The 25,447-nt window shown below is 46.9% G+C and overlaps 1 protein-coding gene across 2 annotated transcripts in view; it reads right to left on the bottom strand.

Moving 5' to 3' along the window:
- Pou2f3 (POU class 2 homeobox 3) overlaps positions 1-25,447 on the bottom strand; it is an 87,917-nt gene that overhangs the window by 47,425 nt on the left and 15,045 nt on the right. For both annotated transcript variants that reach the window (XM_037207579.1, XM_028866548.2), the window contains exon 3: positions 6,825-6,859. In XM_037207579.1, the coding sequence (XP_037063474.1) occupies positions 6,825-6,859 (35 nt within the window). The remainder of the gene's footprint in view (positions 1-6,824; positions 6,860-25,447) is intronic.

Genomic DNA, 25,447 nt, shown 5'->3' with positions numbered 1-25,447 from the left:
TGTTTTTTGAGACAGGATCTCGCTAAGCTGTCTGGGCTAGTGTTGACCTCTCTGTAGCCCAGGGAGGCTTTACATGTGCTATTCTTCTACCCTAGTCTCTTGAGCAGCTGGAGTACAGGCCCAGCTACTTCTTTCTTTTATCCAGAACCCATCTTGGATAATCCAGCTTCCACGCAGAAGGACAGTTCTGAAATACTACGGCATCCTCGGAGCAACCAGAGAACCGGCCATCCTTCATTCTCAGTCTCCTGGGCCTTTCACAGGAGGCTCTGTGTTTCCTTCCGGCATGCTTGACCTCTCCCTAGGAGTTGTATCTGCTCATAGGACTCTTTTTTTTTTGTTTGTTTGTTTGTTTTTTGTTTTTTCTTCTTCTTTTTTTATTTGATTTTTCAATACAATTCAGTTCTACATATCAGCCACGGATTCCCTTGTTCTCTCCCCTCCTGCCTCCCTCCCCTTCCCCCCAGCCCACCCCTCATTTCCACCTCCTCTAGGACTCTTAAACTTAGGGATTCACCCCTGGGATGTTACTATACACAGCCCCCCCACCCTCCTGCAAGACACACTCCATTTCTTCACATTGGAGTGGGAGTGCCTGTGGGCAGGGACCATGCTCCACTCCTTCCCCACTCCATAGCACCCTGCCAAGCATAGGTCTGTAGAACTCCGCCAAAGCCAGGCAGTTCTTCCTTTTCTCTTGAAGCTTAACTGGGTGCCCCGTGCAAGGAGCTTCGTCTGCTACCCACAGGCCCTCCCATGCCCGCTGTGGAGCCTGGTATTGCCACTCTGTGTCTCCCTCATGGGCTTCCCCAGAGAAGATGCTCTAGTACTTACTCTGAGTCCCCAGAGACCTTTTCTTAAGCTGAATCTTGCTGATTGTAGAGAAGGTGCCCTGTGGAGCCAATGAATTAAATACTACAAGCCAGTGTGTGTCTTGGCAGCCACGGACAAGCTCAATGCTCTGCAGGGGCACAGCAGGGCAACTGCTCTGTACAAGATGACAATGAAGTCAACAGGAGGACGTAGATAAGCCACACAGTGCCAGCGGGGCCCGAATGCTGCCGAGCTGGGACAGGAATCCCCAGACCTCTGATACCCAGCTTGGAGGACAGGATGAAGGTACTCTTCAACTTCCTTTAGACTCTCCTGGTGGCTCTCAGAATTAGGGGACTGAGTGTGGTGGCACACGCTTGTAATCCTGGAACTTCAGAGATAAGGGCAGAAGGATTCAAGGCCAACTTTGGCTACGTAGTAAGTACAAGGCTAGCCTAGGCTACATGAGACCTTGTCTCAAACAAAACAGAATAGGAAGCCTCCAGAACATTTAAGGCAGCCCCCATCCCTCTCAGGAGAGCCCTGCTTATCATTTAAGCCCCCCACGGGGTTCCCCTGTGTGCCACCACCATGGCCCGTTTCTATGTTACATCTTTCCACCCCTTGCCTCCTTGGCCCCCAAAGCCTTGCTCTCCACTCTTCTTTTTAAGCCAATACTTTCATCCCTTCACAATCCCCTTCCTTGAAAGGGGGTTCTGCTGTACAAATCTCATTTCCTTAACTCCCATTCAACTCTCAACAATGGTTGCTTGGCATTTACTCTCACCAAAGACTACACAGGCCACCGTCACTACCTGTCTCCCTGCTCAGTCTACCATCCCACTCGTAGACTTGGGGCCCTCAGTATCTGCGTACTGTTCCCATCATCACAACCCCTGCCCCCCAGCCTCAGTGCGGCTCCCCTCTGCTCCCTTTTGCCGACCCTTCTTAGACTCACCTACAAGTACCCAGTCTTCACCCCATCTCTGAGAACTCCTCCTCCCTTCCTCAAGTGAATTCCTTCTCTCCATCCCATCCCTTCATGGAGCCTGAGCTTCAGTCCTGACCCATGTCCAGCTTGGGCTCCAGATCCAAACTTCTCACCACCTATGGAATACCTGTACCTCCCTATCCTCTGCCCTCCCTCTCCACCCACCACAAGATGAAATGGCCTTGGCTCTGTCTTCTTGTCCTCGGAGGGCAGTCCTACCAATGCTCAGGAACCTAAAGGTCACATCTTACCCTTCTCTTTTCTGGTCCACGTCCAACATGTTGCCCTAACACCCCTGATCATATCTCAAAGTGGGCTCGCTCAAATCTGGGACTCTTCACATCCAGTGATGTACTAGTCACAGAAAATGCTCCGGTCTGTGTGTTCAGGTTCTTGTGTAAGGGGCACACGCTCATGTCACCTTTGATCTCTACAACTGCCCCATGTAACAGATATCATTATTCTCCTCATCTTCCAGATGAGAAGACTGAGCCACATGGAGATAGAAGAACATGCCCAAGGTCACACAATCATATAACACAGAGCCAGGATTTGAGCACAGGTAAAGTGACTCTGATGATACACCGAGCATCAGCATCCTTGTTCTCATTCCTGGCTGTAACTTACCCACCTGTCCATTACATCACCACCCCAATTATCCTTTCCAGCATCAGTTCTCCATCCATCCTCTTCCTCGCCCCTGTGTCCTGTCAGCGCTCTGCCCTAAACTGACTTAGTTGTTTGAAAAGCTTCATGGCTAGCACACAGAGATATCTTTTGTTTATTTGTTTTTTTTTTTTTTTTTTTTTTTTTTGAGACAAGGTTTCTCTGTGTAACCACCCTGGCTGTCCTGGAACTCGCTCTATAGACCAGGCTGGCCTCGAACTCACAGAGTTCCGCCTGCCTCTGCCTCCCGAGTGCTGGGATTAAAGGTGTGCGCCACCACTGCCTGGCCAGAGGTCTTCTTAATTTGGCCCCACCCACAGCTCCTGCTTCATCTTCTGCCAGTTCATCCCTGATCCTCTCCACTTCCCCCACATTGAGCCCTTTCTCTGCATGAAGTCTTCATAGTCACTGTCCTCCATGCCTGGGACACTCTCGACACTTTCTGCCAGTTAGAGTCCCACTGTTCCTTAGCCACCCACCTCCAGGGCCCTCATTTCATAGAGATTCTCAGGCAGTATTGCGGAGCTCAGCGCCCTCCTTCCTCACAGAATCCTCTGCTCAGACTGTGATTTCTCTTCTTATGAGGGGCACCCTCTGTCTCACATATAAGAACATCCTGGGAATCAACAGAGGGTAGCGATGTGCCTTGCTGGGTCTTCCTGTGGTTGCCCCAACATTACAAAGGATTCTTTTCACCACATAGCTCAAGATTAAAAAGTCTAGAAAAGCTTTCCGGAACCTACATCCCCTTGCATTCTACAGCTCAGGCAGACTCTTGACCCCAGTTCTTTTATAAGAAAATAAATAACGCCAGCTGAGGTAGCACACTCAAGATGTCAGAGGCAGGAGTCAAAAGTTTCAAGGTCATCACCGGCTACCTAGTGAGCTTGAGGGTAGCCTGAGCCACTTGAGACCCTGTCTCAAACAGACAAAAAGCCTGAGTCCAGCTCATTAGTGGTTCCTTTCCACACAGACGATAAGAATCTTGGAGATCATCATATTCAAACCTCTTCATTTTGTTCACGAGGAAACAGGCCCAGAAGGGAGAGGCATGTGAAAGGCCAGCAGCAGCTAACACAGGACAGGCAACACTGGAGGCCAGGATTTGCCCCCATCCAGGCATCTGGCCTCTGCCTGCTACCTCTCAACCCCACTGTACCTGCTCTGGGAGGAAGAAACACCTCCACTCCTGGGTCCTCTGCCTGCACTCCACTGTCTCCTAAAGGTCACTGCCTCAGCGTGGCCACACTTCACGCACAGTGGGTGAGTCAACACCCCTGGCTCATGTAACTTCAGAACTGCAGTTCATCCAGCTCCAGGCTGCAATTCCTAGTTGCACCAGCTAGCCTGGGGCTTTTGCACAAGGGCTACACCCAGGGCAGCAGACTCTGTCACTCTGGGGAGTCTGACAACAGCTTCTTTGTGTCTGAGCACAAGCATGCTTTCCTCATGTCCTGTCCCCACTCCCTCGGCCTCCCGTTTAGTCATAATGAGGTCATATGCAGTCTCTGCTCCCAGGCCTCTCCCCAAGGATGCTGTATATAGATGGAGAGATGCAGAGGAGGATTCAGCAAAGCAACCAAGGGAAAAGAAGCTCTGGAATCAGAGGCGTGGGTTCAAATCCTGACCCAGCCAGTTGACTAACTGCATGACCTTGGTCAAATTGCTTAATCTCTCAGGTCCTTGCTGAAAAAGGCGGGGCTGCCTGGGAGGCAGTTTCTTCACCTGTAGAGTCAGGATAGCAACACATAATTATCTCCTGGACCAAGGTAGGAATGATATGAGATAAGGAGCCTGCAGCATTGGTGGTCAGTGACTGTGGGCTGCCTTCCCTTGATGAGAAGTACAGAGGAAGTAGACATGACTGCCAGGCAGGGCCTGAGGTGGGATAAAGCTCTGAGCATGTGGATATTGAGATCTGATGGCCTTGGAGGGACAGCGGCAGAGAAGAGGAGCCTTGAGAGGCTGTGACTATACTATGAGCAAAGACCCAGGGAAGTGTGCAATGCCTAGGCTGCATGCCTCTCCCTCCGACTCCCTCCCCAGATGAAAACACTGTTCTGTCTGTTCTTGTTGGTGTTAAGAACCCAGAGGCCAAAGAGCAGCAAGACTGGACTGAGAGATATACAAAGGGCCAGAGCCTCCATGTGGACACACAGTCCAGCACAAGGGCTTCTCAAGCTGCATCACACAGGTGGCCAAACACACTGCCTGGCATTTGGCATGGCCACCTTTTGGTTGGTGAGTTCACCTCCTTGACTACTCACCAAAGCCTGGTGGTAGTGAGAAGTGGGCCCAGGCTGAGGGTCACCAGACCTCAACCTACTTAATATTCCTTCAGAGTTACAAAATCATTGGATGTCCATTGATTTTTTTTCTGGTTGAATCCCCCTGCCCCTCATACCACCTTTTTATTTTATTTTGTTAATTTTAAGGTTAGAGAGTTAGTTGAGACAGGGTCAAACTCTGCACCTCAAACTGGGCTCAAACTCATAACAATCCTCCTGCCTCCCACAGTACTGGCTGTACCAGATGGGGACTCCCATGTCTGCCTGGCTGGAACTTGCTCTCAGATAAGAATCTGTCTCCCATCTAACGACATTGAGTAAGAAGCTAATTCTGTAGTCTTCCTGTCTAGTTATTCCAGAATTTATTATACTGCATAGGCTGGGAGTCCTTCTTCATAGCCAAGCCAGATCTCTCTTCAATGGGGTCTATGTCCCTTAGTCTCCAGGGCAGAGGGAGAGCAGTTAAGTTTTCATTTGTTGGCAAAATTCTCAGCCTTCCTCATGAACAAAAGTAGATCACTTGCCTGCCTGAGAGGTTTTGGTTTAGGACTCTAGATTATCCTCTTTTTAATCATGAAGGACGCGTCTAGAATGAATAGCCTTTTTAGGAAATGTTTGTAGTAACTGTGGATTCCCTCTTCAGATAAGAGAACACAAGAATATATACAACTCATGTATTATACATTTGACCCAGCTCCTTTCCAGATTTCCACCCAAGCCTGGACTGGGGGGTATCAGAGTACAGGGACGGAGCCTGGTGATCACCTGAGACCACACACACACATATACACACACACACACACACACACACACACACACACACACACACACACACACACACACACGTAGACCCACATGCACTTAAAGTTAACCAGCCAGAGGCTGGCAGAAACAGGAGCAAACACCCAGGCTTCCTGGCCTTACGTCTACCCTTAGCCTCACCCTCTAACTTCCCATCGTGGTCAGCAGACCAGCCTTCTGCTCCCCAACACACCCTGCCTTCCGTTCCCTATCCCAGACCTCCCATCAGCTTTTCACCTAGAGGTACATGTCAGTTCAACTTTCTCTCTAGCCATCCCCACAGATTTCCCTGCCATCTTCGACTCCATGTAGCTCTGTGCAAAGCCCTTCCAAACTAAGACTAACGTCACCTACTTTGGGTGCCTTCCAAAGCGCCAAAGCTAGTGCCTCCATTTCCCAAGCCTGGTTACACACTCCTGTTTTGAGACAGCTGAGCTTGCTATGTATGACCTTGAATTTCTGCTCTTCCATTGTCCTTCTCCGAAGTATGAGGATTTCAGGCATGTGCCATCGTGCCCAGTTTCCTGGATACCATGAATGGAACCAAAGGCTTCCTGCATGCTAGGCAAGCACTTACCCCACCCACCCCCAGCTGCTTCCCCAGCCCCCAAGTACTCCTGTCTGAATGCGCCTGTCCCTGCTGTGGCCTCTATCATCTTGACTGAAGTCAAGTGTTTCTTATGGTTAACTACTTTTTTTTGGTTGTTGTTTTTCGAGACAGGGTTTCTCTAGGTAGCTTTGCGCCTTTCCTGGAACTCACTTGGTAGCCCAGGCTGGCCTCGAACTCACAGAGATCCGCCTGCCTCTGCCTCCCAAGTGCTGGGATTAAAGGTGTGTGCCACCACCGCCCGGCCAATTCTTACGGTTAACTTTAAGTGCATGTGCGTCTGCATTTGTGTGTGTGTGTGTGTGTGTGTGTGTGTAGGGTATCAGATGATCACCGCTTTGTTCCTTGGGGCTTGGTAACATCCTCTCCATCATCAGACAGTCCACATCATAGATCCACTGAGGCTCAGTCAAGAGCAGAGCTTCTGCAGGTAGTTCTCTCAACTACAGCCAATGTGACCCATGCAAAAGCTGCCCCACTGATCAGAGCTCCCTAGAAGGGAGACTCGAACTCTGGATGGTGGTGGTGGCAAGGAGGATGGACTTGGGGTCCTTTCCTCCTGAAAGCTAGATGACTGAGAAAAACCACCAACCAATGTTCTATTTGTCTGACACCCCCAGAATTTCCAGGATGAATGTCTTCTGACCCAAGTTCTTACCTGTCTGTTGAAATCGAGGCCATTTCGGTCATTTCCTGGAAAGAGATAACAGATACAATATAAGTATTAGTCCCCAGTGCAATCAGGAGAGTGACAGAAGGAAAAAAGGATGCTGGGGCGGAGAGCTGACTTGCCTCCAGCCATCTTCCTGTTCATCCTGTGTTCCGGAAACATAAAGGGGAAGTCTCCTCCAGAGGAATGAGCAGCCAGGGAAAGATTCACATGGAAGGCGGTGGAGGGCTGACTTGCCCAGGGTCACACAGCAAGATAGTCCCTAGGATAGGCGCTTTATCAAACCAACCAGAGTGCCGAATCTATCACATAAAGCCTATCCCCCAGGTGTTCTGTCCTTTACTGATAAGCAGGAGGGGGCTGATAGGCAGCAGTAAAGGGATTGTCCTAAGGGGACTGACAGACACTACCAGCCCTGCCCTCTGGGCATTATGATGCCTAAATCCTGTCTGGTATACAGCTACCTGTCTTTTTTGTTGTTGCTGTTGTTTTTGTTTTTCAAGACAGGGTTTCCCTGTGTAGCTTTGGCACCTTTCCTGGATCTCCCTCTGTAGCCCAGGCTGTCCTCAAACTCACAGAGATCCACCTGCCTCTGCTTCCCAAGTGCTGGGATTAAAGGCGTGCACCACCACCGCCCAGCTTACGCCACCACCGCCGCCGGGCAGGTATCTGTCTTATCCCGCCAAGCCTTTCCTGCTTTGCCCACTTGTATTTCTTGTTGTTTTGTTTTGTTTTTCCCTCTTGTTTCCTTTCATTGTTGTTGTTTTAAAATGGTCAAGTGTGACTGGGAGTGGTGACCCACACCTTTAATCCCAGTATTTAGGAGGCAGAGGCGTCGGGGATCTCTGAGTTCTAGGCCAGCCTGGTCTACAGAGAGAGTTCCAGGACAGCTGGGGCTACACAGAGAAACCCTGTCTCAAAAAACCAAAAAAAAAAAAAAAAAAAAAAAAAAAAAAAAAAAAAAAAAAAAAAAAAAGAAAGGAAAAAAAAAGCACAAAACAACAACAACAACAAAAGTGATCACATATAGTCCAGGCCTGTCTCTCCCCTGAGGATGACTTTTTTTTTCCCCGAGACCGGGTTTCTCTGTGTAGCTTTGCGCCTTTCCTGGAACTCACTTGGTAGCCCAGGCTGGCCTCAAACTCACAGAGATCTGCCTGCCTCTGCCTCCCGAGTGCTGGGATTAAAGGCTGCGCCACCACCGCCCGGCTGACTTTCAACTCCTCACCCTCCTACCTCCACCTCCTAAATGCTGGGATTACAGTTGTGCACCACCACATCTAGCCTTTTTCTTCCCTGACAAATGTTTTTTTTTTTGGGGGGGGGGGATGGGAACCTTTATTCATTTTTTTTTTCTTTTGACTGTGGTTATATTTTATTTGTGCTGAAATGTGGTGATATTTTATTTGTGCTTTAATGAAGTTTGCCAGGATTCCCTGACAAATGTTATATTGGAAAAGTAAATACATGCTTCACAGAAAAGCTGCTTGGTGCAAAAGCCTAAAATGACTGGGAAGATCGCTCTGTAGAGACACAACCACAACTAACATTTGGGGGTATTTTGTAGTATCCCTCCCTCTTCTTTTTCCAAACTTTTTTTTTTTTAGATTTATTTATTTTTATGTGCATTGGTGTTTGGCAGGCATGTACGTCGGTGTGAGGGTGTTGGATCCCCTGGAACTAGAGTTACAGACAAGTGTGAGCCGCCATGTGAGTGCTGGGAATTGAACCGATGCTCTTAACCGATGAGCCACCTCTCTAGTCCCCCTGCCCTCTTTTCTGAGGCACAGTCTCATGTAGCCTCAGTTGTCCGTGGTATGTAGCTGAGGATGACACTGAACTCCTGATCCTCCTGCCCAGGATTCCAGTTTACACTATGCTGTGAATGGAACCCAGGCCTTTGTACATGCTAATCAGCCACCCTATCAACTGGGCCATATCTTTGGCCCATCGTATAACCTTTCTTTCTAGTTTTTCTTTGTGGATGTTTATCGTCTGTCGAGACTCTTACCCTTTTTCCAGAGAGTATCGTAAATGTGCTACCCATGGCTATTAGAACTATGACTACGCCTCCTGTGCTTGCAAACGTCATTTTAATGGCTACACAACATGCCACAATTGGCTTAAATATATACATATTGCTAGATAAACTGCTTCCATTCTTTGTAGTTTTGGTTTTTTGTTTTTGTTTTTTGAGACAGGTTTCTCTGTGTAGCCCTGACTGTCCTGGAACTCACTCTGTAAACCAGGCTGTCCTTGAATTCACAGAGATCTGCCTTTCTCTGCCTCCCAAGTACTGGGTCTAAAGGCATGCGCCACCGCCGCCTGGCCTGTAGTTATATTCTTATATTCAGCTATCTCTCAATGGGAGAAGCTGCAATACAACCTTCCTTTGGTCCCTGTGGACTACCGACTCCTCTAGTGCAGGGAAGATTCATATTTGTTAAACACTCCACTGTACATTCAGCCAACCAAATGGTTCAGTGGGTGTAAGCACCCGCTGCCAAGCCTGATCATAATCTGAGTTCATCCCTGGGACCGACATGATAGAAGGAGAAAACCGGCTCCTGTACCCTGTCTTCTGAGGGACTGGAGAGACGGTCCAGGTGTAAAAAAAAAAAAAAAAAAAAAAAAAAAAAAAAAAAAAAAAAAAAACAGGCTGCTTGCTCTTCCAGAGGACCCAAGTTCCCTTCCCAGCACCCACATCGGGCAGTTCATAGCTTGCCTGTCATTCCAGCTCCAGGGAGTCAGACACCCATTTCTGGCCAATGCCAGCAAAACACACACACACACACACACACACACACACACACACACACACACACACACACATAAATCTTTTAAAAAAAAAAATGCTGTCCCCTGATCTCCACAAAGCGCCCATGGCACATGCATACTCCCCATGAATGAATAAATAAATGTTAAAGCCCTTTAAAAAGCTCTGTTCATTTACATCCTAGCACTGGACTTAGAATATAACAGAATCTCAGTGTACTGATGGAATGAACTAATAAGTTCACGGTCACAGCTGAGCATGGCATCTAACCCTCCCTCGTCCTCCTTTCTGCAGATCTTTTGTACTTAGTCTTCTGTGGCTTTCTCTCTCCCTCCCAGGCACCCTGAGTCCTGTTCAGAACCTTTAAATGGGTCCACATGTTACCATGTAACCCTGCACAGCCTCAGTCCCTCTCCCCTTGGGAACACAGAACCCTCTGGTCATAAGATACACACAGTTCGGGTTCCCACTCATCTGTGTGGTTTCCTGTAAATTTCATGAGAACTTAACACAAATCAGAGGCTTGAGAAGTACCTGAGACACAACTGGATGTGACCCAAGTGACTTCCCTAGCATCTTATAATGATGCTCCTCTGGGACTCAGGGCCAGCACCTTCAGCACCGCCCTCTCTGAGGGCTCCTGAGCTAGCAGGACAGAGTGGAGAAGAAAGGGCTGAGGACTCAGAGAGAGGAAGGAATAGGCAGAGGTACAAAGTGGCTCATAGCAGAAGACTATGCTAAGAGCAGCTAGGACCACAAATAAACACACAGGAGAGCTAAAGTCAGAAGAGGCACACACTAACCGCTGTGCTTGTGGATAAACTAAAAGGGAGAGTTACTTTTTTTCCCCCTGGCTTTTTGAGACAGGGTCTTTCTGTGTAGTCCTGGTATCCTGGAAGTCAGGATACTTTTTTTTTTTTTTTTTTTTTTAGTTTTTTGAGACAGGGTTTCTCTGTAGCTTTGGAGCCTGTCCTGGACTAGCTCTGTAGACCAGGCTGGCCTCGAACTCACAGAGATCCACCTGGCTCTGCCTCCCGAGTGCTGGGATTACAGGCGTGCGCCACCACCGCCCGGCGTATGTTACCAAAAAAAAAAAAAAAAATTCCTTGTGAATTCGAGGCCAGCCTGGTCTACAAAGCAAGTTCCAGGACAGCCAGGGTGGTTACACAGAGAAACCCTGTCTCAAAGACAAAACAAAACAAAAACAACAAAATCCTTCAGTCACATTTTAAAGTTGGCCTAAAGATTTTTTGTTTTAGATTTGACAAAAGAGCAGGCTGGAGGGATGGCTCAGAGATTAAGAGTACTTGCTGTTCTTCCTGTTCCCAGCACCAACATGGTGGCTCACAACCATCCTTAATCTCTAGGAACTTACATGGTATACATTCAAACACATAAAATTAAAAAAAAAATACAAGAGGAGGAGGAGGAGAAAAAGATGATGATGATGATGATGATGATGATGATGATTTGGCAAAGAGAGACTATGAGGTAGCTCATTCGGTAAAGGTACCTGCTGCCAGGCCTGATACCCAGAGTTAGATACATGTGCATCTACACATATACTCACATACACAAAGAAGGATTTGGCATAAGGGCAAACTTGTCAACCCAACAAGTATTAATGAACACACTGCAGGTGCCAGGCACTAATCTGGGCACAGACTATCGTGAAAAAGAGGCAAATGTCTCTGGCCTTACGTTGGGATCTCTGGCTAGGTCCCCTGTCTCCAGGGCTGATTGAACAGCTGTCTGGGAGGTCCCGGGGCCAGTCTGGATCTCCCTGGAAACTGGGCTCCTCCTGGTCCTGATGATGTAGGAGAGAAGTTGATATGGCTAAGCCTGTAGCCACTTAGTAAGGGCTCAGGTGCTCAGAGTGAGTCCGAGTTTGGTCTCTTGGGAGACAAAGCTTTCTGCCTGACTTCCAGTCTCAGAGAAGGTGTTGGGGACATGCGGAAGTCGAGGCTGAAACAAGATGCTGTGGCTAATAGAGGCATGAGGTTCGTGCCTGATGTGGCCCACCTCTCCAGATCTGGATGAGGAAGCTGCCTCCTCCTTCACTTTTCGCCTGCCAAAGTCCCTCCCAGATTCCCCTGGACTTGTTTGATCTGGCAGCTCTCCCCTCCCAGTCTCCAAGAAGGCCTGGGAAGTGGCACCTGTGAACTTCAGGCTGTGACCTGGTTCACTGGGGCTCGGCTGCTGCCCCAGTGCTCCAGATTAGGGTGACTGGTAAGTTATTCCTGGCTCCCTTTCACAGAGAAGGGAAGGGAGGTGGTGACAGTGATGTGCTAAGTACTGGCCCATGGTCACCAGACTCTTCCCAGGATGCTGTCCATCCCTCCAAGGTGTGGGGCACAGTGCAGCATTCTTGGAAGGAATCCCAGACTTGTCATCGAAGGGCTGTAGTCCAGGCCCCAAGCTGTGTGAATTCCTTGGCCAAAACAGGGACCAGCCTGAAGCCTCAGGTTTCACAATGTTAAACAAGGACATATATCATCTCACCCTTCCCAGGGACACAGAGGCCTGAGTGAGATAAAGCTGGAGAGTACACAGTTTCCTTTGGGAAGTCCTGGTACGTCCTAGGCCATTTCCCCATGGCACCTGTGTGAGAGACTTTGTCCATGCTGACTGGGACACCCTTCTCTACCTAGAAAGCATCTGATGATCATCCTTCAGGCCCCATCAAGTGTCACATCCTCAGCAAGGTAGTCCCAAAGCAAGTGATTTCTCCTCCTGCATCTCCTCAACTTTTATTTACATTTCTTATGGTGCATGCCACAATGTTTATTCTAATTTTCTTCATTTTCATTTCGTTTCTTTTTCTTTTTTGGGTTGGGGGGGCAGAATTTCATGTATTCCAGGGTGGCCTTGAACTTGGTATATAGCTAAAGGTGATCTTGAACTTCTGATCTTCCTACCTCCACCTCCCTAGAGGATTTCAGGCTTGCACTACCGTACCTGGTTTATACAGGGCTGGGAATTGAACCCATGGCTTCCACATGCAAGGCAAGCACTTTACTAAATGAGCTACAACCTCGACCCTGTTTACTTATTTTTTTTTTTTTGAGGCAGAGTCTTACTATATAGTCCAGGCTGTCCTTAAACTCATGATCCTCCTGCCTCTGTCTCCTGAGTGCTAGGATTACAGGTGTATACCACCATACCTGACTGTACCAAAGTTTTTAGAGCCAATGGTTTATGCTTTAGTCTCCCTAATGAATGCACGAGCTCCTAGAGTCTAGGTTTACTATAATCTTCAACTCTGGACCCTGAGTGCTGAACACAGAACCTGGCATGTGGCATGTGGTGTGTGTTGAATGACTGTCTTAACTAATCTGAGTTACTGAGACTGTTGTTAAAACTAACATATCCAGATATAGCATCTCCAAGCATCAGCACACCTGCAGCCACCTGAGCATGCGCGCGCACACACACACACACACACACACACACACACACACACACACACACTTCCATTTCTAAGCCCCAGCTCCCTCTGGGAGCCTCTTCTGTCACACGCAGTCACAAACGTTCCTTTTAGAGTCTATACTCAAATCCAATATCCAAAGAGAAACCCCCTTTCCACGGTCACACAGCCTCAGAGAACTCGAGTGAGGACAAGAGTTGGGATTTCTATACAATAAAATTGAAGTATTGACAGTGCAGACAGTAAAATGGGCGTCTTCACAGTTTAAAAAAGTTAATGATATAACTCAAAGATGGGGAGGGGGACCGAACCATATATTTTAAAATGGTATAGATGGTATGTTTTATGTTACTCATTTCTGATTTTTTTGTTTTGTTTTGTTTTAAAGACAAGGTTTCATTGTGTAGCCCTGGCTGTCCTGGAACTCACTCTGTAGACCAGTCTGGCCTCAAACTCACAGAGATCCACCTGCCTCTGCCTTGAGTGCTAGGATAAAAGGTGTGTGTCACCATGACAGGCATGTAACATATTTTTAACAAAGAGACAGATAGACAGACAGCCCCTCTCTCTGGGGGCTGGGAAATGCCTCAGTGAGTAAAAGCACTTCCTGTATAAGCTTGTCAACCTGAGTTCAATCCCCTGAACCTGAAAAGCCAGGTGTGAGGATGGCAAGCATCTGCAGTACCAGCACCCCCAGAGAGATGAGAGATGGAGACAGGTGAATTGTGGGAAGCTTGGGGGACAGCTAGCTTGGGATTCGAAGTGCAGAGGCAGAAACAATAAAGACCACCTCAACAAGCGGAGGGTGAGAACCAACTCCAGAACGTTGTCTTCCTACCTCCCACTACGTGCTGTGGGATGTGTGAGTCTTCCTTCCCCAATCCCATCGGTAATCAGTCAATCATTTTTTTCCTGTTTTCACTTTTTTTTTTAAATTTATTTTTCTATTATTAGCTTGATACAGTACAAAATTCTTATCCTAATTGTGAAATGTTTCACTGAGGCTTGCCCAGTAATTGAGTAAAACCAAAACTTATAAGCCACAGTCATCCTTGGTCCCCCCTGCTATGTAGCCTCCCTGGTTCTGTGGGTGGCAGTCTGATTGTTCTTTGCTTTGTATCTAGAATCCACTTATGAGTGAGTACATACCATGTTTGTCCTTCTGGGTTTGGGTTACCTCACTCAGGATGATATTTTCTAGTTCCATCCATTTGCCTGCAAATTTCATGCTGTCATTGTTTTTCTCTGCTGAGTAGTACTCCATTGTGTATTATGTACCACATTTTCTTAATTCATTCTTCAGTTGACAGGCATCTAGGTTGTTTCCAGGTTCTGGCTATTACTAATAGTGCTGCTATGAACATAATTGAGCGTGTGTCTTTGTAGTATGATTGAGCATTTCTTGGGTATATGCCCAAGAGTGGTATGGCTCGGTCTTGAGGTAGATCGACTCCCAATTTTCTGAGAAGCCGCCATACTGATTTCCACAGTGGTTGTACAGGTTTGCACTCCCACCAACAGTGGAGGAGTGTTCCCTTTGCTCCACATCCTCTCCAATATTGACTGTCATTAGTATTTTTGATCATAGCCATTCTGACAGGTGTAAGGTGGTATCTCAGAGTCGTTTTGATTTGCATTTCTCTGATGATTAAGGATGTTGAGCATTTCTTTAAATGTCTTTCAGTCATTTGTGATTCTTCTTTTGAGAATTCCCTGTTTAGCTCTTCAGCCCATTTTTTAATTGGATCGTTCAGTATTTTGATGTCTAGTTTCTTGAGTTCTTTATATACTTTGGAGATCAGTCCTCTGTCAGATATGGGGTTGGTGAAGGTCTTTTCCCATTCTGTAGGCTGTCTTTTTGTCTTATTGACTGTGTCTTTTGCTCTACAAAAGCTTCTCAGTTTCAAGAGGTCCCATTTATTAAATGTTGTGCTCAGTGTCTGTGCTGTTGGTGTTGTATTTAGGAAGTGATCTCCTGTGCCAATGCGTTCAAGAGTACTTCTTACTTTCTCTTCTATTAAGTTTAGTGTAACTGGATTTCTGTTCAGGTCTTTGATCCACTTGGACTTGAGTTTTGTGCATGGTGACAGATATGGATCTATTTGTAATCTTTTACATATTGAGATCCAGTTATGCCAGCACCATTTGTTGAAGATACTTTCTTTTTTCCATTGTATAGTTTTGGCTTCTTTGTCAAAAATCGGGTGTTCCTATGTATGCGGATTAATGTCAGGGTCTTCAATTCGATTCCATTGGTCTGTATGTCGGTTTTTATACCAGTACCAAGCTGTTTTTATTACTATAGCTCTATAGTAGAGTTTGAGGTCAGGGATGGTGATGCCTCCAAAGGTTGCTTTATCATATAGGATTCTTTTAGCTATCCTGGGTCTTTTGTTTTTCCATATGAAGTTGAGTATTTTTCTTTCCAAGTCTGTGAAGAATTGTGTTGGGATTTTGATGGGGATTGCATTGTATCTGTAGATTGCTTTTGGTAAGATTGCCATTTTTACTATGTTAATCCTACCTATCCATGAGCATGGGAGATCCTTTCATTTTCTGATATCTTCTTCAGTTTCTTTCTTTAGAGATTTAAAGTTCTTATCAAAAAGGTCCTTCACTTGTTTAGTTAGTGTTATCCCAAGGTATTTTATATTACTTGTGGCTATTGTAAAGGGTGATGTTTCTCTGACTTCTTTCTCGGCCCTTTTATCATTTGTGTATAGGAGGGCTTCAGTCATTTTTAAAATTAGTAAACCACAGGTTTATCCCAATTGGGAAATTATTCTAACAAACAAACTGAAAATCTGCTTTTCTATCCAGCATGGACAGCCAATGAAAGCAGTCAAATTGAACAGATACACCCCACTTTTACAATTGCTATTGCAATGCAGATCCTGATACAGACTTTTGTCAACAATCCTAATAGCCAGTATCAAGCTGGAGTCAAGGGTAGAAATAATCACAACTGATACACCCGGCAATTAAAAACTCAAGTGGCATGTTTTAAGATCCTTGACCACCAAAACCACCACAAGAATTAAAATGAGGGCTCAATTTGTTAAGTGTAATAATGATAATTGTGCTTGAAAAGGAAAATGTCTTTTACGTCTTAAAGATGCATACTCCCACACTTAGAGCTGAGAGTTTACAATGTCTGTAATTTACAAGAAAATATTCCAGCAACAGGAATGGCAGGAACTCGACAGCTGCTGAGAGTGAGTGATGAGTGCAGAGGGGCTGACTGGGCTAGCCTCTGCTTTTTGTGGTTTTGAAAGGATACACAATAAAAAAAAAAGTTACAAAAGTAAATGAAACTAAATAAAATAAGACAGAAACAAACGGCTGGAGCAACCATGACAAAATGCTTAGGAAAGTACTCTCCCGCTGAGTTACAGCTCCAGTTTTCTCTCCCTACATATCTTGGCTGAATTTGTCTTGATGTGCCCATCTGGGGAATGGGTTATAGTCAGAATCTAGCCAAGGAGCTTTTAGGAACTTCATCTGCTACAGACAGGACATCTCTGGGAACAGATCAGTAGGTCTAATACAAGTATCTCCAGGACACAGAATTAAACATCAAGTATAGGAAGTATAAAGTTTGTAGATCAGGATGGCCTCAACTTTGTGGCAATCCTCCTGCTTCTGCCCCCAACTGCTGGTACTACAGGTGTGTGTTACCAAGCCTGGGTTAAAGCTGTATGAAGAACTACTATTGCCAGTTTTGATGATTGGGATGATTCACTTACTAAAAAGCCCATTGTTCAGGCTAAGGGTTAAGTTGAAATAGACCATTGATTACTCCTTTGGGCTCTGTATTTCACTATGACCACTACTTTGCTTGACATTATTTGTAAAGATGGGCTCAGGAACCCTGGCATGCATGGTGGCTCATGCTTTAATCCCAGAACTCAAGAGGCAGAGGCAGGCAGGCCTCTGTGAGTTCAAGGTCAGCCTGGTCTACATAGTGAATTCCTTGACAGCCAGAGATACGTAGTAAGACCCTGTCTCAAAGCCAGGAGGGGGTTTTGGGAGATGGCTCAGTGGGTAAAATCACAAGCCACACAAACCTGACAACCTGAGTTCAATCCCCAGAGCCATGCAAAAAGCTGGATGCAGTGGCGAGCATCTGTACTCTAAGTACTCTTATGATGAGAGCGGACAGAGATAGAAGAGTCACTGAGAAACTGTTATGCTATTAGCCTGGTGTACACTACATAGCAAAAACAAGAGAGACCTGGTCTCAGCCAGGTAGAAAGCAAGAAGTGATTCCTGAAAGCTGTTGTCCTCTGATTGATCTCCACATGCACCATGGCACACACATACATACCCCAAGCCACAATAAATACAAAAAAGACAGTAAAAAGATATTTCATACTTGATTGCATCATGATGAATCAGTATCAATTTCACTAAGTACAGATGAATAAATAGCAATTATATCTTTAAAAAATACAGAGTATGGTGGCTGGAGAAATGGGTCAGTGGTTAAGAGCACTTATTCCTCTTGTAGAAGAACCTAGGTTCTGTTTCCAGCTCTCACGTGGTGGCTCACAACCATCCATGACTCCAGTTCTAGGGTATCTGATGCCCTTTGCTGACTTCTGAGGTCACCAGGCATGTACATGGTATACATACACATACTAATATAAAGTAATCATAGACATAAAATAAGTAAGTCTGAAAAAACACAGATAAGCCGGGCGGTGGTGGTGCAAGCCTTTAATCCCAGCACTCGGGAGGCAGAGGCAGGAGGATCTTTGTGAGTTTGAGGCCAGCCTGGTCTACAGAACGAGTTCCCAAGGCAGGCTCCAAAACTACACAGAGAAACCCTGTCTCGAAAAAAAAAGAAAAAAGAAAAAGAAGAACAAAACAAAGATACAGGTAAGGGACCAGTGTGTTGGCTAAGTAGGTAAGGACCCTTGCCACAAAGCCTGAGACCCAGGATTTGCATGGTGAAAGGAGAGAACCAAGTCCTGCAAGTTGACTTTTGACCTCCACACAAGTGTCAGAGCAAGCATCCCTTTCCCAAATAATAGTAAATAAATAAATAAAATAAAATAAAAAACAATGAGTTTCTAAAAAGTAAAAGTAAATTAAAATAATAATAAAATACAGATGAGCCAGGCATGGTGGTACAGGCCTATATAATTCTAGGATTTCAGAGGTGGATACATGAAGATCAGGAATTTAAGGTCATCCTTAGCTATGTAGCAAGTCTAAGACCAGCTTGGGCTATATGGGACTATTTCAAACACACACACACACACACACACACACACACACACACACACACACACCAGAGAGAGGGGGGGAGAGAAAGAGAGAGATGAGGTAATTCTTCAACTATTTTTCTCTTGTCCATATGACTAAAATTTTTTAAATTATTATTATTATTTTATGTGCATTGGTGTTTGGCCTGCATGTCTGTGTGAGGGTGTTGGATCCCCTGGAACTGGAGTTACAGACAGTTGTGAGCTGCCATGTGGTCACTGGGAATTGAACTCAGGTCCTCTGGAAGAGCAGCAGTGCTCTTAACCACTGAGCCACCCCTCCAGCCCTGACTAAACTTTTTTTTTTTTAAGTAAAAGTTGAAAAACGACTCCATGAGTGGACATCTAAAGCTGCTGCAGCAGCTTAGGCAGAAGCGATGAAACCAGCTGCTCTTTTCTGTCCTTCCCGAAGTCTGGTGTGGAAGAGAGGCAAGCTTAGCCAGACCCAACCGAAGAGAGCAAGGGTCTGTAGGGCTTATGGGAAAGCAGGTCTCACCTTGGGGTAAAGGGAAATTCTGTTGGAATTATCCACGGGGGAACCTGCAGTGGCTATGGCCCTGGGGACACCCAAGCTGACATCACTAATTTATCAAAGGGCTATCAAATGATCTCTACAGTTCTCTCCCTCTTGAAAGTCCCGGGATGGAATGCAGTGGATCAAAAGGTATAAGGGCCATTTCTTCCCCTCTCCCTGGTCCTCCCTGGGCCTCTTGCGATGCAGTGAGGCTCGCCTGCCTCCTTCAGTTTGTTGTACACACAAACAGAAGATTAGTGACTGACGGAAGGAAGGAGAGAGAGGGGCAGGGCAGAGAGGGCTCCCAAAGCTTGTCCAGAACCTCCTATTTGTGACCTTGGGGATGAATAGGTGACATCTATGTTAAACTGTTAAGGGCCACCTTCTGGGTCTCTGCAAGCTTCTTTTAGCTTTCAGTCTTTATGAATCTGTGGTCGAAGAGATTTCCACAGAGAGAGAACAAGAGGTGAGGCAAACTCGTTGGAACCTTGGCTCTTGGGCCTGCCAGGATCCCAGGGGGATTACCCAGGTAGATTTTTTGGCTTTAGGGAAGATGAGGTTGATTATTTATTTCACTTTACAAATGAAGACGCTGAGTCTCAAGTATCCCTGAAACAATCTTCCAACTCTCAAGTCCGAGATATGTGTAGACATAACAAGAGTGAATTTACAGCCCGGCCCAGCCTGCTCAGGAGACAGTCACTGGGTTGGCTCATGGGTCATTGCACCCACAGTGACAGAAGCTTTCAAGTGTTGGCATGTGTTGGGAATGATCCCCAAGGGAAGACCAAAGCTCTAGTTCTCTGACCCTAATGTGGTGTGACTTCCCACTCTAGTACAATTCCACTGCCAACAGCACCAACTCGGAGAATGTCTGAGCATTCATCCAAGGTTCAGCTTAGCTTCCCAACTCCAGAATCACCTCGGTCCTGCCTGCTACCCAAGACCTCATCTCTACCAAGAAGCTCTCAACAGAGTAAGATGGCAGAGGCCACAGTTGAAGGCATTGGGGTTGAATAAGAAGCCAGCATCCTAGCGTCCAGAGCAGAGGTGATCAAAACAGGGCAAAAGGCACATTGAATTCTTGAGTCCCTGAATTCTAAGTAGATTCCCCTTAGGTCAGGGTGGTCAGAATGCAGGAGGTGTGAGTTGTGGGGCAGTTCCTGCTTCTAGCTTTCTGCCCCTTGGTATCCGATGAACACTAGGCCAGCAAGTGAGCTGTGCTGCCTGCCAGGCCTCCCCAACACCAGGAGTTGGGCCCTGAAGAGGGCCTGCTCTCCCACCTCTGAACCGAGAGAGCTGACACCCAGACTGATGGGCCTCCTGCTTTGCATGGCCTTGGCAGCCATGGGATGTGACTTTGCCTGGGGAACAATTCTCTGGGTGAGGGAGGTGGAAGCCTAAACCAAGAACTGTTCCAGCAGGATTTTTCACTTCTGCCTGGTAAACAATGTGAGGAGTACTCAGCGACGAGACTGGGCCTCTCCCATTTCTGGATGGTTCTCAGCAGCTCTTCCTCAAGTATAACCCCAGGAGGACTTGCAGTGATACTTTAGGACAATTTGATAACTTGTTGTTGCTTCTTAAGCTAGCAATTACGAAGGTAGGCCCTTGGAAAGTTATTCTGTCACAACACACACACACACACACACACACACACACACACACACACACACGCACACACACACACAAATAACTACTTCCACCAGTGAACTAGACAGCATGGCCCCCTTTTAAGGTTTTGTCCTGAGAACACATTGTGCATGGGCCGTGGGCTGTAGGGTCATTTTCAAGGCTGCTCTGCATTTACTGGATGTACTGCAGATGCTCATCACCCTAGTCTTCAATCTCCTCTTGACATGAAAATGAAAAGTTTCTAGGAGCTGGAGAGATGGCTCAGTACTTAAGAGTACTCCTTGATCCTCTAGGACCCAAGTTCAAGTCTCAGCACCTACATCCGGTAGGTAACTCACAACCACCTGTGACTCCAGGTCCAGGGGGATCTGACACCTTCAGCCTCTGAGGACACCTGTGTTCACATGCATATACACACACAGAGACACAGATACATAATTAAAAATAACACAAACAGAAGTTTCTAACAGCATTCCTGTAACCTTCTCTTTAGGGGGGGATGTCTAGAAGGAACCAAAGGAGAACCTTTGAAGCCACTTGAAGAGCAGAACCCAGGATGAACTGAGAGAAGAGCACTGTCTTAGGAGTTAGGAGGTATAAGGTTCAATTCTCCACTAGTTGCATATCCCTGGTCCAGTCAGGGTGTAGATGGTGATGAGACGTTCTCCACATGCCCGTAATCATGTACACAGTGGCCAGGGCTGACATCACTAATGAATTTTAGCATCCTTATCTTTTTCCCTAAAATCAATACTACATGTCAACCACTGATGGTCAGAACCAGCACTTCTAAAAGGAGCTACTCACTGCTTTAGGACTGCATGGCCTCTCAAGTTTCCTTCAGAATCTCATCAGTGTGTGGACTTGGGTTTTTTTCACAATTTAAAAATACCCATTTCTCTAGTCTAAAGATGTGAACAATAGAACTCAAAGACTTCAATAGACATGGCCTATTGAGCTATCTGATGTGTGAGTTCTCTGTATGAGTGTTCATAAGGTCAAACTTGAAGCCTGCTAGGCATGTGTTGTCGTGCAAACCTAATATCTTAGCACTCAGAAGGTGGGGGCAGGAGGATCAGATGTTCAAGACCAGCCTTGACTACATAGAGAGTTCAAGGTCAGCCTGGGCTTTTAAGACCCTATCTAAAAAAAAAAAAGAAATCTGAAGTCTACTCATCAGTTCCTTTCTCCCAAAGGTCAAGAGCCTGAGGGTGATGCCATAGGCACAAAGGAGCTTTGCCAGACCCTGCCAAACAGAAGCACAGTATCCTCCCTGCTGCCCACTGCGACTGTTCCTGTCATTCATTGACAAGGGAAATCCATCTCAGCAGTCTTCTGGTACCTTAGGAACTATAAACCCACTCCTTCTCCACCTGGGCTATGGATAGGGATTTCTGGGGCACCCATGCATTGCCCCAGATCCCTTCTTGGTCAAACACTGATGCTGAAATCATTAATAAAAAGAATCCATTGGGCAAGATGGTCAAGGGTCAAGATGAAGGAGCATCCTGAGCTCAGAAAGGGTCTAGGGTCTCAGTTCCCCGATGCAAGAAAGTAGGACCCAGCAATCTAAGATTTCTCATCAAAATCTATACTCACAGTCTCCTGACCCTGGAAAAATAGTAAAGTCTGTATTCAAAGGCAGTTAAAGATGCTCTGTGAAAGAGACCTCTATTGTAGCCATATTCAATATGCACACATCAATACAGCACACTGAATATGATTTTTTTTTTTTAATCAGAGGAGACCATAGAGGCATGAAGTCTGTCATCTGTGTGTTCATGAGGTCAAAACTGATACCTGCGGGGCAACACCTGCCTGTAATCCCAGCACTTTGGACATAGAAGTAAGAAGGACAGGAGTTCAAGTCCAGCCTTGGATACTTAGCAAGTTCTGAGACAGACTCTAAATCCTAGACTTGTCATTTACAAGTAAGGACAATAAGTCCTAGAGAGGCTAGACTTGTCATTTACAGGCAAGGACACAAAATCCTAGAGAAGTTAGTGACCAGCTATCCAAATGCCACCATATTACTGCCAGCTGAAACTTCATTTGGAGTGGCTGCGGTAACTCTAGTAGGCAAAAGAGAGAAGCCTTAGCTTTTCTAGAATTTTAAATAGCATTTAGTCTTGTTGAGTTTCCCATCTCTCAGCACTAGGTGGAGGAGGGCTAAAGGGCTCTTTCCTCAGATCCCTCCCTTCTTCTTGCCCCTATTTCCTGAGAGATGGAGACACACTTGAGCTAGGACCAACACAGTCCTCACAAGGGCATGTACTCTCTCTCTCTCTCTCTCTCTCTCTCTCTCCACATGACTACCCAGGAGTCACTGAAGCATGGTTCTAGCTCCGGAGTCCTGGACCACAGAGCAGCTTGATTAGGAGACAGAGTCCATGCTTCTAATAGAGGTCGCCTGGATTGGCTATTAGGTCACTGCACCCATGCATGGACACTTTGTCCTCCAGGGATGAATACTAACAAATGACATTATTAACTGGCAAGCATTGTTCTAAGTGTTTTACAAACAAACTTTGATCCTCACAGAGGCTCTGTGAGGTAGATACTATTACTAACCCCATTTTATAGATGAGAAAAATGAGCAGAAAGCCTTTAAATAATGAGCAATGAGCAGTAAGCCTGTAACTAATGACCCCGAGGTCAGGAGAGGCTAGAGAGCAGCAGAGTCCTTCCTGAGCCATTCACATCACTCAAAGAGCCTGGAAAACATTGGGGTGTGCACACCCTTCCAGTGAGTTAGGGCTGACCATGGCTAGAGAGAACTTCAATTTCGCCATTCTTCACCCCAAGACACAAACACAGCCTCAAAGAGGGGCATTGCCTGTTTAGACGGTGTAGTGGGAAAGATGAGTCCAGAATTCAGCCGTCCTCTCATCTCCTTGGGCCAACAAACTACAGAGACTGTTTCTCAGACAATAAAAACCCAGACATGACCAGTCCTGAAGCCATCCGAGGAAGGAAGGTCAGAACCCAGAACTACTACAATTCAGTGGTCCTGACCCATGAGCTCAGGCCACCAAGAGGGTACAGGAGGGGATAGAGACCTAGTCTGTCTGGCTAGGTCATCAGAACATCCACAGGCAGGTTCCCAGGGTCTGGGGCGATAGGCTGCCAGGGAGTTAGCAAGCACGTTAGTTAGCATTGAGCACGCCTCCCTTTGATAACTTTGAGCCCTTGAGCCAACATTTGCTAGCCAGCTTAACCCCTTTTGTCCACGCTTCCCTCCTCAAGAAAACCTTAATCAGCCTCATTTGAATTTCAAATGACCTCTCCCTTCTCCCCCTCCCCACCCCAACAGGCTTTGAGGCAGGGATATGGAAATTCACCCTGCAGTATGGAAATCATCACCCTATGCAAATGATGAGCGGGACCCCATTGTCATAGCAACCACCCGGTTTCCTCTCCTCTCTGTCCCTCTTCTGGGCTCCCAGGTTTGACTTTTTTCTATTCTCTTCCCAGCCTGAACAAGGGTGGGGAGTGGACAAGCCCACTGTTGGGGGGCCTTGTGGGAACTGACAGCAGGCAGGTGGGGCATCCATCCATACCTGAGGTCACCTGCTGGGTCAGACCTGCCAGGCCACCTGCTCTGGAGCAGACTTGGACCAGGCACACCCAGGCAAGGCCAACCACTGTGTTTTCTGGGATAAGCCAAGGATTGGGTAGGTATTTGTGTGTGTGTGGGGGGGGGGTGGAAGGGTTGGGGGAGAGGTTCTAGATTCTAGGGGACACAGTGAAACCCCCCCGGAAATGGATTCAGGAGGGGGTGGGGGGAGCCATTGTTGTAGTGGTAGGAGATGAAAGACCTAGCATGGAACCTATATGTAAAACACCATGCAAATGAGCACCTATTATTGTTTGAGTCAACAACAATGTTTCACTGGTGCTTTTTGGGAGATGCCCACAGCTCTGTTTCCCAGGCGCCTGCCTTGGCACAAAGGCCTCCCCTCCCTGCCCTTAACCCATGACCCCCACCACCACCACCAGTGAGCTCACCGGGTCTCTGGAGAACTCAGGAGGGGCACTTTGAACTGCTGGTGGCTGAAGTCCCTAAGGATACCATCTGGCCACCTTCGAGGAGGATCTTGGTCATACTTTAACCCTGCCCTGCTCTTCCGATTCACATAAGGGAAAACTTAGTCCCAGCTGGGACGATTCATATAGCTCCCCTGTAAGTACACTCAGCTCTGAATCGGTGCCTGTGCCCCCCAAACCAGAGGCTGTTGGGAGAAGGAATGGGAGAGAAGAGGAGCCTCCTCATCCCTTCCTGTTCTTGTCCTGGGCAGGGCCCCCTTCCATAGCAAACGGCTTAGAAATGGGCCTCAGTAGCAGGTGCTGCCTGAAATTCCCCTGTCCCCGCAGCCCCATCTTCATCTGTTTCTTGAGGAGGAGGGTTTTGCTAAAGGATAAAGGCCCAGGATGCTGCAGTGGCCTGGACACACTGCTCAGTACCCCATCTCCCTGCGTGCCCGAGACAAGGTGCCATGGATAGACTGACGCCTGTCTCCTACTGGAGCCCCCACATCACCCACCCATGTCGACCATCTCTGGATCCAGGCCATAGGAAGATGTGCCCAGGTTCCAGTGTACCCACTGCTCAAGGGGGTCAAAGGCAAGGTATCTCCTTCTGCCAATCACAAAGTGTTCCTAAGCAGCGCACCTCCAAGTGTGGCCCACCAGCCAAGGCTGGTCTGCAGACTTGCATTAAGGCCTGTGGTCAGGTACAAACTGCAAGAGTGAGTAAGACCTTAGAAATGCTAGTCGCACACCAAGAAGCTTCCTGTTGACATGGGTGTAGAGCTGTTTGGATGCTGCTAAAAGAGGTCTTCTTAGGTCAGACCCCAGTGTCTCACCCAATGCCACCACAACACAGCAGGACTGGATACTGATCTGTGACAGACTGGAAACAACAAATGGCCCTCCATTTGGGACTGTTTGGGAAACAGGAATATACTCAGAGGCAAGGAAGGGAAGCCA

This window comes from Peromyscus leucopus, chromosome 7 (assembly GCF_004664715.2).
Source record: "Peromyscus leucopus breed LL Stock chromosome 7, UCI_PerLeu_2.1, whole genome shotgun sequence".
Classification (NCBI taxonomy): domain Eukaryota; kingdom Metazoa; phylum Chordata; class Mammalia; order Rodentia; family Cricetidae; genus Peromyscus; species Peromyscus leucopus.
The sequence above is the reverse complement of the archived record's forward strand: the minus strand, read 5'-3'. Positions and strand labels throughout refer to the sequence as shown.